The sequence below is a fragment of the Gracilinanus agilis genome, chromosome 2 (assembly GCF_016433145.1).
Source record: "Gracilinanus agilis isolate LMUSP501 chromosome 2, AgileGrace, whole genome shotgun sequence".
NCBI lineage: Eukaryota > Metazoa > Chordata > Mammalia > Didelphimorphia > Didelphidae > Gracilinanus > Gracilinanus agilis.
Window position 1 is genome coordinate 219,437,316 of NC_058131.1, and position 14,791 is coordinate 219,452,106.

Here is a 14,791-nt window from a genome sequence, read left to right on the forward strand (position 1 = left end):
TTATACTAGAAATCTAATTAACTGCTGTGAAAGAGAAAAAATAAATAAACTACACCAATCTCTTCCTCTATTAGTATCCAATTTGGTTCTTCAGGGCACACTGGAATTGAAACACTTCCTACTCTGAAGCTGATTACACGAGGAAGAAGCTAAATTATTGCTTTAAAGTGGAGTCCTTCTGGATTTAGGGATATAACTTGTTACTTCCACATTTTCTACTATGAAGTGAGGGGTATGGTGAGTAACAATCACAATAGCAATGTCTTTCACAGTTGGCTTTTTCCTTGGTTGCACAAACACCAACTCTTCCTTTTACTGATAATGTGGGGTTATGAATAAGATACTAGTTCTAAAGGAGGCAAAGACTCAGTGTGAAAACAACTCCCAGGGAGGAAGTTAGACAGTCTTCAAAATGGCATGAGTTCTTTCAAGTTCTAAGCATGTAATTGAGAACCCTAAAGCAATAATTTCCTACATTCTCGGAGGCGGTCCAAAGAAGAGTATAAAATTATTATTTCTAAGGAACACTGTTGACAAGAGTCATTTTGGTTTGAGATGTTAAGGTCTTTAAAAGTGGGAATTGAGTCTGTTTTGACTACTTTTGCACAGCATTATGTGTAAATAAGTACATCATTTATTATTGGTAATAATATCCCATATAATTGATTTTCGTAAATATGACCAGAGACATCCATTATCTTTACCATCCGATCAGACCATCTTCCTTTTATATGAGTATTTAAGATTAGAGACATAGGGATTTAAATAGCATTTCAGTGGACTAATTTGGTTTTATCTTGGTCACAACATATAGCTAATTATTAAGAGAAAAAACAAAGAAATCTCCTTAGGAATGATACATGCTTGTCCTGGACAGGCACACAAGTTGTATGCCATTCTTGACACACTTAATATAGTCTTTTTATTTTTGGAGAGAATGAATTAGTACATTTCTACCCATTGCATGCTAAAAAAGTCTCACCAATAAAGAATGCAATAAATGAGTTCATTATTGAGAATCTATTGTGTACAGAGGATTGTGTTAGGCCCTGGACAAATGCTATACAGTAGCATCCCTGTCTTCAAGGCATCTATGACATTCTTCAAGAAGTGCAATGGGAGAGCTGACAGAGAAAGCTGTTATCAACTACGGGGATCATGGAAGGTTTCATGAGCTGTGATTTATATAATGGTCAGGAACCTGAAAAGTGAAAAGAGATTGGAGGAATTTCAGGCATAAAGAACAGACCAAAGGTTGGATGTGATGGCACATGCCTGTCATCACTACAACTGAGGAGGCAGAAATTCTCTCTGTCTTGTGTGTGTGTGTGTATTTGTTTAGTCATCTCAGTAAAGCATTTGTTTAGTCATCTCAGTAAAGCATAAGCTTCTTGCATTCAGGGGCTCTGTCATTTGGGTACTGGTATCCCCAGTGCCCAAAAGAGCTAAGAAATTTTGCTGAATTCAAGACTGGAAGGGGGAGGAAATCTGAGGTTTACTTGTTCCTTGGATCTTTATGTAGATAGCTGTAAACCTGAAAGGGATGGGCAACACAATATCTTGCCTCAAATGATCCTCTTGGAGAACAAAATATAAATCAAACACAGTTAAACCTTATTAAGACTAGTTAAGATACAAGTATGGCATTATCTAAAAATACAGTCACTTCTTCCACAAATGTTATCCCAATGTAATTCTAATTGTCAGAAACCTTCCGTGACAAACTCGATAAATATTTGCTGTTTTGAGATGAAGACTATTTTTTTTAACTTATTAGATAACAGAATGTAAAATTCTTTTGAGGGCACAGTAAACAAGACAGTTGTTTACCCAAATGTAGAAACTGAAGTTAAAGTGCTATTAACTAGATAGATCTTGATTGTGATAATAATAGATTTCTCAAAGCTTTATCTAAATTATTGTGAAAATAGCTTGAGCTCCCTTTTCAAGACTTTCACAGTTGGACAAGAAACCTTTTCTCTCAGGCAATTTTTTGTTTCCTCCAACTCAATTTATTTTTGGGGTCATAAAAACCTTTATCTTCTTTTGATGGGCTATAGAATCATAGAGCTAGAGTTGGAAGGGGCTGCAGGGGCCAGTTAGTTCTGTCTCTTCATTTTACAGATGAGGAAACTGAGGTCCAAAAGAACCACGATAGTTTTCTTCAACAGTCACTGAAAAAAGTAGGTGCCAGAAATAAGATGTTAGGCCTATTCTGAACAATAGTGACTAAAGCCTTTGATTAGAGCTTCAGAAAACACAAGTTTCTCTGAATTAACCAAAGAAATGTTCCCCTTCTTTCCTGAGAGAGCTGGCTTTAGAGACATGATAACCTACATTGAAGTCCCATCTCTGACATATACTGGCTCTGTGACTCTAAGGGCCCTATAAGGGCTCCCAAGAAACTTTCTAAGTCTTCTAAATTGCAAAATCACTGGTGATCTGCAAAAGAATCCTCATTGGGAATTCTACAGTAATGAAATAAGAGGTCCTCTTTCCATCCCCCCAAAAGTAATAATAATATAGATCTCGTTAAAATTGTATTCATGATTACTTTCACCTGTCTGGTGTACTTTTGTATATCAAAAGTAATAGTGGTTTATGTTCAACCTCTTTCATGGATAAATTTTTAAAAAACCCTACAAAATCCTGAATCGTTGGTCCTAAGACACCAAGTGAAGGGCACATTTCCCAGTTTCATATCCTTCACTTTGACTACTGTGTCAGCAGAGGCACTGAATGATACATCACACAATATATCAACCAATGTATCGACATTTACTCTCTGTCAATGGGAAATCATGTTGAAAGTGAAAGCCGATGGAAAAGGAGGGGGAACAGAAGGAGAACCAGTGATGTTCTAGCAGGGAACATAAAGGGCCTCTTCCTTTTGAACTGTGTAAAATAAAACGGGGAAGCTCAGCCGAAGTGGGAGTGGGAGCTATACACACCTCAGGTTTTAAGAAAGAGCTTCCCCTATTCCCCAGACTGCTGCTCTGGTTCTTGCACATGCCTCCCCTGCTGGTGCCACTTTAAAATACAAAGGACCCTTGGGCATGCATCCCTGAGGACTCTCCTAGGGCTGCTTAACTACTTGGCCAGGCCATTTGAGGGGCTTCTGACCCAAATTATGTTTTTCACACATGGCTGATGTTTGTATAAGCTTCCAAGGGCACGAAGGGGTCCTTATTACAACTACCTGGTACCTTGGTGTCAATGTGGTACGTGCTCACATCCCCACCTGAATAAAAAGGGGCCACATGCAAATGACAGCAGCAATCTTCCCGTAGCCTGATTACTACTGATAGCTTCCCTGCTGATCAAGCCACCTCCTTCATATAATGACTGTAGCTGACACCCAAGATAACGGGCACATTCACAGCAGAGCCTCTCACTAAATCAACTAGGATTGCTATAATTTTATTTGCACAGCAGGGGCTGGGGAAGAATGGTGAAGGAGGAAGAAGAGAACTGCTTTGGGGAACTCAGAGATTTCTTAAATCCTAAAGGGGTACAACTTGAGATTTGGGGCTCATAAAAAGAAAGGAAGGAAGAGAAAAAAGAAGGAAGGAAGAAAGGAAGTGAGAAGGAGGGAAGAAAGAAGGAAGGAAAAGGGAGAAGAAAAAGAATGAGTGAGAAAAAGAAATAAAGAACTCAATTAGCACACTGCCCATTTGTGTGATAACTCCAAAGCTAGCATGTTTTATAAGAATCTGTGTCTTTTTACACTCTAAACTTTAAGAAGAAAAGCATGTAGCCTGTTTGAGATAGAATTCCTGCCATTCCCATATCCCTGCTGTTAGCAATTATAACAAGGTCTCTTGTTTGAGGCTAAAAGTAAAAAAAACTAAAACCAAAGGACTTATAGGAGTCAAGCAGTAGAGACTTACTACTTGGATATGTTTTCATTACAAATGTCATAGCGTCTGTCTCTAGGAATTATAGAGGAGCAAGGCAGCACATTATGAATTTCTGGGATGGGATTAGCCACTGAAAGGCACTCAATAGCATTGAAAGGCAATGATGCCTGAAAGCATCATTCTTACACTGAATGGCACTGACTCTCTGACTTTCTATAAGGAATCTTCTTAACACCTCAATAAATCCTCAGAAGTTGCTCGGTCTTTATCTAGATCACCATAAAGCCTGGGTCATCTCAGGTGATTTTCATAGCCACAGTGCCACATGTGATAAGGAAAAGATGATGAGAAAGGTCATTCAGCTGAGATGTGGCCTGAGATACACCATTTGAGCCCTAGTCACAAATTTAACACTCTTTTAGTACTTCAAAAGTTCCTGATAGAGAAGCTGTAATCCAAACCTTGTCTTTTGTTGAGACTAATATTGAAGTTATGTGACAAAGTGCTGCACTAGAATCCGTTCTACACACAGAATAGATCCACAATAATCACCACCCAAGCAGCTATAGAACGACACTTAACAGCAAAGCACAGATGTTTTCATTTTAAGAAAATATATTGGAGAGTTCTCTCAGAAAACTGACACGAAGGGGGAAATAGTTTCAACATCACAAAATGATGATTCTTTAAAAATGGGCTATGTAATACTTCCAAAGTCCATCTGTACCTTAAGGATGCCTCGAGGACTGGTTACATGCCACACTGTTTTTATTCCTGGGATATTAAAATAAAAACCAGCAAATGTACTATTGAGACTGTTTCCCAGAAGATATTATGTGAGCGGAGATTGATTGATTGATAGAGAAAACTCTAAAGAAAAATAATCTAAGAAAAAGTGTGCTTTTTGTGTAAGCATTAGGTAGGTTTGATTTAAGGAATGGAAATCACTTATAACCTTAGGAAAGCAGGTCGAAGGATATGCCAATGGAAGAGAATTGCAGGAAGCTCATTATAATCTCAGAGCTAACCAAGTGGTGAATGATCTTTTGCTTGATGGGAAGTTTCCAATAACTAGCTTCAGATGTTAACTACGTAGAAGACTGATTTGCAAGAAAATCATCTTAGTGTTTTGCCCTCATGAGAACTCAAAGCTGCAGTTAGTTACTCAATGAAGGGAAAAACAACTACTACTAACTACTACCGCCTTTCTCTTCTGGATGCTTTTAGGTTTACAAAGCACTCTCATTTCAGTAATCCAGGGAAGCAGATATATTAATTTATCATCCGACAGAAGGCCAACAGCATCTATCTTTGTATCTCCAGCTCCTCATACACTTTTGGCACACAGATGGCACTTACAATATGAAGGTTGAATTGAACTGGATCTCTGCTTTATCAGTGGAGGAACTGAGGTTCAAGGAAATTGAATGACTGGCCTGTGGTCACCCAGCTATAAAATATTAGAACCAAGATTCAAACTCAGGTCTTCCGAACTCTAAGTCTAGACCAGTGATGGGCAAACTATGGCCCGCGGGCCAGATGTGGCCTCCTGAAATATTCTATCCAGTGCAACATTATTCTGAATCTGAGGAATACAATGAGTAGGATACAATACAATGAAACTTCGAAAGAGTTGCCTTAGAAACAGACTGACAGATGAGCATTTCTTTCCCTTGGGCCCCCTCTTTAAAAAGTTTGCCCATCACTGACCTAGAAAATTTTCCACACTACTGTTCTGAATCTAAGCAGAAATGACAGAATTTTTTTTGTTCCAAGTTATGGATGGAGTTCAGGGCCTGGAGTTAGATAGTCACTTTCCTGAGTTCAAACCTGGCCTCAGATAGTTACTAGCTGTGTTACCCTGGGAAAGTCACTTAACCCTGTTTGCCTTAGTTCCTTCATCTGTAAGATGGGCTGAAGAAGGAATGATGAACCACTGTTATCTTTTCCAAGAAAACCCCAAATGGGATCACAAAGAGAGAAGATAACAAAAATGACTGAACAATAACAACCACCTTTTATAAGGATGATATAAGAAAATAAGTATTGTTTTATTAGTTTAAAGGTAAGAAGTAGAGAAGCTGCTCAAGGAAGAATTGGAGTTTCAAATAGAGAGTGTTAATTTCAACTGTTGGCAGTTATAACCGTTATTCTATGACAGTTACACTCTCTGTGTTGTGTGGCATTCTGACAGTTGGCTTCTGGCAGTTGACAGAGCCACACCCAGCTGCTTTCTCTCTCAGGGCTAGAGAAGGTAACATCTTTGCCTCTCTCTACCTTGGTCTGAGGGAAAGACTCGAAGGAGTGGAGTGTTTTCTTTTCCAACTTAGGAAACACTATTCTTTTATCTGTTACTGTTTATAAATTGGTTAAACTGTGAAAAGACCAAACAAAACCTGGTCTTTGGTTTGGACTCTGAGTCTGTTAAGTCTCAGAGTCCTAACCTGATTCTTGTGGAGACTCGACCAGCTAGCCTTGGTTATCTTTATAACTTAACGGTGAAGTTAAGAGTTAGAGTGGTTAGGTTTATTTAGAATAGTATAAATTTAGTTAGGTAGATCAGGGAGGATTAGCATAGCCTGTGAACCACAGGAGAAACTGTTCCTTGCAGGACCTGGGAGTTTAGTTGGGTGGAGTTAGAATCCCTTAGAATTAGAAATCCTTTTTCTCTTATGTATATATTTAAATAAATAGTTTATTTTTCATAAACAAGAGTCTTTTTAGTGTTCCTTGTGCCTGGCCCTGAAGGGAAGTTCATCTTTGAGCTTCACTTCACTTACCACTAAAGATACTTTGATAACATCTATCAAAAGTATCAAAAATCAATTTTCAACCTTTATTTTATAGTTCTTTGTCCCTTATTTGTGTGCCCACCTATATTATTTTTACACTTTTAAGTAACTTCATTAAATGAGACTACCCACAAAAGATGACTAAGTTTTACTTAGATCTCAAGAACTTTCACATGACACCACATCCTCTGATTAAAACAAAGCAAAACAAAACAATTAAACTCTATAAGTCATAACTCTCAAGTCCACCTTTTTTTTTAAACCCTTACCTTCCGTCTTGGAGTCAATACTGTGTATTGGTTCCAAGGCAGAAGAGTGGTAAGGGCTAGTGGGGGTCAAGTGACTTGCTCAGGGTCACACAGCTGGGAAGTGTCTGAGGTCAGATTTGAACCTAGGACCTCCCGTCTCTAGGTCTGGCTCTCAATCCACTGAGGTACCCAGCTGCCCCCTCAAGTCTACCTTTTAAATATGAAGTAACTTCTGCTATTTGTCAAGTGTATGACTTGACTGAGATAAGTAATGTCTATGACTGTTCTACAATGCATAGTAAAACTGAGCACATATTATGATTTTTTAAAGCTTATTATTATGAAGATTTACTGCTTCTGGGATTGTGGGCATGTCACAATTCCTCGAGATCTAATGTTTGTTTATGGAGGCAGTTATGACATATTAGAATTCTACACTTGCAATTAATTTGGGTTCATAGTTTGCCTGTGACACTAACTGAATGTCCCTGGTCAAGTCATTTAATCTCTGTGCTTCAAATAGTTCCCTAGGAATGATTTGTTGTCATAGACAGATTATGGCTTTTGTCAGGGGAGGGAGTTCTACCCTCTGAAGTTCCCCACACAGTTCCTTTGCTCTGGCTCTCCCCTAGGCCTAGAATACTCTCCCTCTGCACCTCCCCTTCTCTCCTCTAATGCCGCCACCACTCTGGTACCATCACGCCCTGATCACCTCTCATTTAGAGTACTGCAATATCCTGCGGGTGGGTCTACCTTCCTCATCTCTCTTCATTCCTTTGCTGAACTGCCAATGTGAGGATTCCTCTACTCAGTAAACTGCATTGGCACCTTATCACTTCCAGGATCAAATACCATGTCCTCTGTTTGGTATACAAAGCCTTTCATAACTAGATTCCTCCTACCTTTCCAGTCTTCTTGTACCTTACTGTCTGCCATGCACTCTTGGATACAATGACACAGGTCTCCTTGCTGATCCATGAAGAAGACACTCCATCTCTAGACTGTCTATTTTCTTGGGGGATCTCCCATTTCCTGCAATGCTTTTCTTCTTCATTTCTCTTTGGACTCCCTTTAAGTGCCAACTAAAACCTTATCTTCTATAGGAAATCTTTCCCAGTTTATCAAAATTCTAGTATATTCCCTCTCTTAATTATTTTTTATCCTTATATAGCATGTTTGTACATATTTGTTTGTTTCTTGCCTCTTTAGATTGTGAGCTCCTTGAGGACAGAGCCTCTTTTTGTATAGTTAGCATGTAGCATCCTGGCATGTAGCAGATACTTAATAAATGCTTACTGATAAACATTTATATTTTTTTCTGTGATTGAGCAATAATTTACTTTTCCCTATCCCTTTTTTTACTTTAATTTTTTGGGTAGTTTTAATGTGATCAGAAGTTAGTGAGGGTGGGTGGTCATATTGATCTTTTGCCTATCCAAGTGGTTTCACATATGGATATCTTAAGGACTATAGGACCAAATGTTCTACTGGCTGGAAAGATTAAATGTAGTTTTCAGAAAAATCTAATGGGCTGCCAGAGGATGGTGTACATAGTAGGAAAATCTGGTTTAACAACTGCAATGCACTTGAAGATTGTTAGATAAAAAGTGGGGTGTCACATATTTACTGCTATGATTACTATTTTCCCAACCAGAATCTAACATCCTGCACTCATTTCCCTATTTTGTTTTGTTTTTATCCTTGGCCATGACCTAGCTTTTTCCTAAGCCATGTCTTCCTAAAATGACTTCCTAATGTTTACATTCATTCTTCCCTTCATGACATGACAGAGATTATGTTCACTTAAAAAAAAAGAAGGATGGAAGGTCTCTTATTTAAAACAAACAAAACTTGATGATTATGAGAAGAAAGTCTCTAAATAGTGACAAAATGTAGTCATTAAAATCAAGAATCACTGAATATTAGATCTAGAAGCAATCTTTGAGATCACAGTCCTTCCTTTTACAAATTTAGAAATTAATTTAAATAAAGGGTGGATGATACACAATAGATATAACTGTCTAAATTATTTACAAGATTAATAGTATTCCCTTTATCACGCACATATACCTATGTCCAAGCTGGGTCTTTATGATCCAATAGGAATGACAATCAACCCAAAGCTACAACTGGGATTGTAAAATCACCTCTTGTCAGTATCCGGCAAACTATTTCAGGAGTTGAGATAATTTCTACTGTATAGATTACAATGATTAAAAATTAACAGGAATTAACTTTTCTGTTCTCAGAGCCTAAAGGCATTTCTTAGTCCTATTACCTTTCACGTTCCTGGGTAATTCTTATATATCACAAATTTGTGCCATTAGAAATTATTGGATTTGATTTCTCCTTTGCATCCAAGTCACAAAAAGCAATATATCCACTACTTCACTTAAAACAACAACCCAAGTGATACTAAGCTAAGATGCTTTATTTAAGATAATGAGGCGGCTAGATGGGACAGTGGATAATGTTGGACCTAAAGAAATATCTGGCCTCAGTCACTTCCTAGATGTATGAATCTGGGCAAGTCACTTAAGTTCTACCTGCTTCAGTTCCCTCATCGATTAAAATGGAAATAATAAGAGAACCAACTTCACAGGTTTGTTATAAAGATAAAATGAAATAATATTTGTAAAGTACTTTGTAAACCTTAAAATGCTATATGAATGCTAACCATAAATATAAATCTGTAACTAATCTTGATGATTTTAATGGGAGGATATAAAATCTTTGAAGAAGTGGTGGAAAGAATATCAGAAAATATTGAGGTATTCTCCTGAGAAGTGATGGCCAACCTCCGAGTAATACTTCCTTCATTATAACAAGTATTAGAATTGATGGATAACTTTGTGGCTAGAAAGTGTATATTTTGTTCTTCAAATATAATTCTAGAGGTATGTGTGCTTGGAAATCATATTCATATTACTGATGCTAGCTTGCCTATATTTCAGAGTATTACAGCCTAATTTTGAACTTGACTCCTGTATGGGATCCAAATGTCCCACTATACCCTATTGTAGAAATTTCTCTATATCAAGATCTGTAAGATGACTTTGCTGCTGGAGAGATTTCCTAGTTAAAGAAATAAATGTAATAAAATTCAGAGGAGGGTCTACTTTTTTTTTAAGTTCATCTACTCAGTTTCACTAGAAAGGCAGGTGAAGTTGATGGAGTCTCTCTAGACCCCCTGTTTTGTCATGTGGAGACCATTGAGCCTCCCACATTTCTCCTTTGGTGATTTCCAGGAAATTTATCACAAGATGGGGAATGCTGCATTACAGGTTCTCATTCAGGAGAACCCAGTAGAATGTAAGATCCTAGAGGGTATGACTATTTTGTTTTTATTGCCTAACACAATTCTTGCTCATAGAAGGGACTTAAAAAGTGTTTACTGAATTGAATTCAACCAGGGAACTGGTTGGGAAAAAATATAGTCAGAAGATGAAAAGAAAAAGTACTGGTTAATGGTTTTCCACATTAGCACTATTTTCACTGATTACATTCCTTTGGATAATATAAGCTTCCACTAAAATCTAATTTCTAATGCCTTATTTGGGAGTGGAGATGGTCCTGGTTTCCTGAAAAGTTCGTTAGCCCAGGCTCTGGAAGTCTATTAAGCTGGAAAACTTTTGAATGTCGGCCTGGCCACAGTCTGGATGTCTGCTCGTCAAGGACCTACTTAGCTGAATTCACAGTTGCTCAGCCCAAGAAGACTGGCCACCAGATGAGGAATGCTTTTGGTCACAGGAACTTATGAAGGCTGGTCAGAGGCAGATCTGTGTTGGTGTAAGGAATACTCACACCAATAAATCACAGATCTTTGGATGGGTGGAAATACATAGTGCAATAGCTCTCTCAGGAAGAGAAGGCCACAATGTGGTATTCATCCTAGAAGTATTTCTTGGATGGAAAAAGGAATTTCTGAAAAATGAAGCTCAAAGTCCAGAAATAGCAAAAGGACACATGCACATCTCAAACTCCTCAAACTACAGTGGCATCCTGAGAAAGCACATCTTAAGATTTCTCCTGGTACGCTGCTTCTCAGGGCAGATCTTCCAACTTTTTCTTCTATTTGGGATCCCCAGTTCTGTTCTGTTCTCTACGGAGTGCCAACTGCTCAAACCAATAACCCAACTAGTCTATTAATAGTCACTATTATATTTCCAATAGTCACTCAGAGAGATTAAGACTTTTTTCTTGTTCTTACCTATGCAGTAGGGACAACACTGGCCTTTTCTCAAAACGGGTCTTTCACAGGAGACTGAAGGGCAAGACTCAGAGTAACAGCTAATCATGCTATCCATACATATGCAGCTGGTACAAACATCGGGTTTCCACGACTCAGCTGCCAGGAATATGTCCCCTTCATCATTTTTGCAGTAACTAGGCATGCTCTCATTATTTGATGAGGAAGGCTGAAGAGGTTCATCTGGAAAAATGGACACACAAGTCAGCAGGGAAAATAAGAGGATGTAGGCCACTAATGGTGAGACATAATGAGTCTTCTTCATTTTGCCTCATAAAGGTTGTGGCCACCTACAGGCCTCTGAGTATACATATTAAAAAGCATATTCAAATAATAAAACAAAAAGGCCAACTTAGGCAGGCCTGAAAGACAGTTTTTTAAACTGTATTTTTCAGGTTCACCAAATGGCCAAGAAGAAAAATGCCTCTAACCTCCTAGGTTTAGATGTGCACATAATCAGGTGAGAGAAAACCTAAATGACTAGAGGTGGGGTGCAAATAGAGAGAGGTATATGTAGTCTTTACTCTAGAAAATGAAGAAGAAGCTACTGAAGAACAAAGAGTCAATGTTTTCTCCTGGCCCGAATGCTTTAATATCTATGATGATTATAATTATCTAATTATCCATTTAAATCCTAGTTGGACGGCTCATTGTGGCAAGGCTGTGACCCCTTAGTTCTCTAAAGCTATGCCAGGGGATGGAAGTTTTTTCAGGTCCCAGAAAGGTGGCAAACTTGGCAATGATTCACTAGTCAAGAAAAAAGAGGCCCAATCCAGAAAGGATGGCCACCAGGAGATGAATCTTTTTCAGCCATAGCAGCTCATGAAGGCTCTCTCCTAAAGCACAGAAAGTTTATGACAGGTATGAGTGGAAGAAGTTCTGACACCAAGGAGACCCTAAGACCCTACCAATCCTGAAGCACGGTGACCAGACATTGCACACTTGCAGAGCACATCACCATTTACAAAGTGCTTTCACAAAGACCATGTTGCTTACCTTCAACTAAAGTTTGTAGGGCATTTCCTCTGGAAACCTCAAAAAAAAAATTTGAGCATGATGAAGCATTGAAAGGCCTAATTCAAAAAAGCTCTGGTTCATGGGGCCATAGATTTCTAGCTGGAAAGGACCTCTGAATTCATCTTGTTAGAAGAAGGATTTGAATCAGCACAATAAATGCTCACAGAAGTGAGCCACCGCTACCCAAAAGTCTAGGGCCAAGAAAGAAACCTCTAAGCAACAAAAGACCCATTTCCTCACTTAAAAACACCAAACATATGATCTAAAGAAAGAGAGACTGTTTTCCTAGCATGGTTATTCTGGAGGATCATATTTATAGCTTTGATTGTAATTCAGTCAAGAGCTGAAACACTTAGGTTACATGGTGAAAGGAGATGGACTGTTATCATAATATTGTAACCTTAAGCCATATTCTCTCTGAAAATAATTTCATGCTATTAGACAGTTGTTACTTGTCCAAAGGAGTTATGTTTTTGGGGGGTCTTCCCTGGTGGGAGAAATGAGGCAAGAAAGGAAGATATTTCTGCCTATCTCTATTAGGTTCAAATGGGAAAGGGTTTGAGTCTTGGTCAAGAGAAGGGAAACATCACAGAGTCCACTGCTATGTCCACATTCAGCTTTCTATTCAGACAGAGATCTGAGTGAATGAGGTAGATTTAAACATTTTTCTATAGCCTTTCTCAGTGACTGTTCTTTTGGGGGGCAGTGAAGAGTCAGAGTAGAAACTGGACATCAGTGTCAAGAGATCATTTCTGTTCTGAGGACTTAATGCTGCTTTATTTTAAGAGAGTCAGCACTTTCTATCCATTGATTGAAAGTCACTGATGATGTCATTAAACCCGAACCTTGTAAATCACTATACTTTTAAGAATTTAATAAAAAACAAAACAATTTTTAAAAGCTTGGTGAGGAGTTATATCTCACCCTATGTTTGTGTCTCAGTATTCAGAAGAGGAGACCAAAGTAGGAGTAGAGCTTGTAAAAGAAGGAGAAATGCCAGGAGAAGCTGTGACAAGCAGAAGACATAGCTATTCCCAAGGAATGTGAATCTCTCAAAGGCCGAGAAAAGACCAAAAGTGAAAATCTCATCCTGCTGTTAGTGATAGAGTACAAGTTGGAGGGAGCCACAGAAAAAAATGAGAAGGAAGGCTTTTATTTCAACAAGCATATGGTCCCTATGGAACATGAGCTAAAAATTTTATTGGGTCATCTCATCCACTAGCACTCTGTTTCTCTTTCCTCTTCTTTGTTCATTACTTCCAGAAAGACTTTACTTTTTTTTTTTTTGGTCCTCCATATACTTCCTTGATTTACATCTTATACTTCCCTACTCTCTGTTTTACTTCTTATTTGTATTCTACAATTCATCTTCTCCCAATACCTAAAAACATTAAAGATAAAAAAGCAAAAACTAGGAAAAAACCCAAAACCAATCTAGACATGCTTACTGAACCTTATAAAAAATAAAACTGATGAAACACCTTGACTTGCCACTTGTATTAATTCTTTTGAATTTAAACAGATTAATTTTTAACCTTTCCTTAGGATCTAATGGAACACCTGGTATCTCTTTATGAGCTTTCACATTCTTTTTTGAATTATATTTATTTATATCTTATTTGCATCATCATCATCATCATCATCATCATCATCATCATCATCATCATCATCATCATCATCATCATTATATAGTAGACCTTGGCTGATGTAGGTAACCCTGACAAGAAAAAAATTTTTAGATCACCTATAAAAAGTCAGCATTCAATTATAAACTGACATGCTATGATGAATAAGCTTGTAGTGTCAACCCACTGATATGTTAAAAAGGAATTCTATGAGAGGTAATATCATAAAAGCAAGCTGTTCTGGGCAGCTGGATAGCATAGTGGATTAAGTGCCAGGCTTGGAGTGGGGAGGACTTGGGTTAAAATCTGACCTCAGACATTTTCCAATTGTGTGACCCTGGACAAGTCACTTAACCCCAAGTGGCTGGTCCTTACCTCTTGTCTGCCATAGAATTCTAAGACAGAAGGTAAGGGTTAAAAAAAGGCAGATGTTCTGCTATTTGATAAAATTAATAACAGAACTGAAGAATATTGTCCTTCCACAGATAAATGGTCAAACCACACACATATGTTCAAAAAGCTAAGTGTTAAGGTCCAGTTATCAGTAGGTTCATCTCATTAAAAAATTGAATAAATCGTATAATATTCCTTACATTTATGTTATCTCAAAATCTCTAGAATTATAAATAACATCCAGAAATAATGTCATAATGTTCTTAAGTGATAAAGAAAAAGAGTGGACATAAATTCTTTGGCTTTCACAATAGAAGAGTCGTAAGCGAATATTTCCTTCAAAGGATACAAAGTACCATTTTTTATACATTCTAAGGGTGGCATAGCTATTCTTCCAAAATGGAAACATAAAAGAAAATTTATATGAGTGAGACCATTCAAGATAAGCTAATGGCCTAAGACTGGCTTATTCTGGAAATTAAATATTTTGTGTGTCTGACATGTAGTAAGCAAGACAAATGGTCATCATAAAACAGGATGATTTCTTCAAAGTTACATTAATTTCAAAAAATAAATGTGAACCATAGAAAAGAATGGTTTGAGATGG

The 14,791-nt window shown here is 37.8% G+C and overlaps 1 protein-coding gene across 1 annotated transcript in view; it reads right to left on the reverse strand.

Moving 5' to 3' along the window:
• CRIM1 (cysteine rich transmembrane BMP regulator 1) overlaps positions 1–14,791 on the reverse strand; it is a 243,076-nt gene that overhangs the window by 20,465 nt on the left and 207,820 nt on the right. Inside the window, exon 13 of the mRNA XM_044663657.1 lies at positions 11,111–11,332. Coding sequence (XP_044519592.1) covers positions 11,111–11,332 — 222 coding nt within the window. The remainder of the gene's footprint in view (positions 1–11,110; positions 11,333–14,791) is intronic.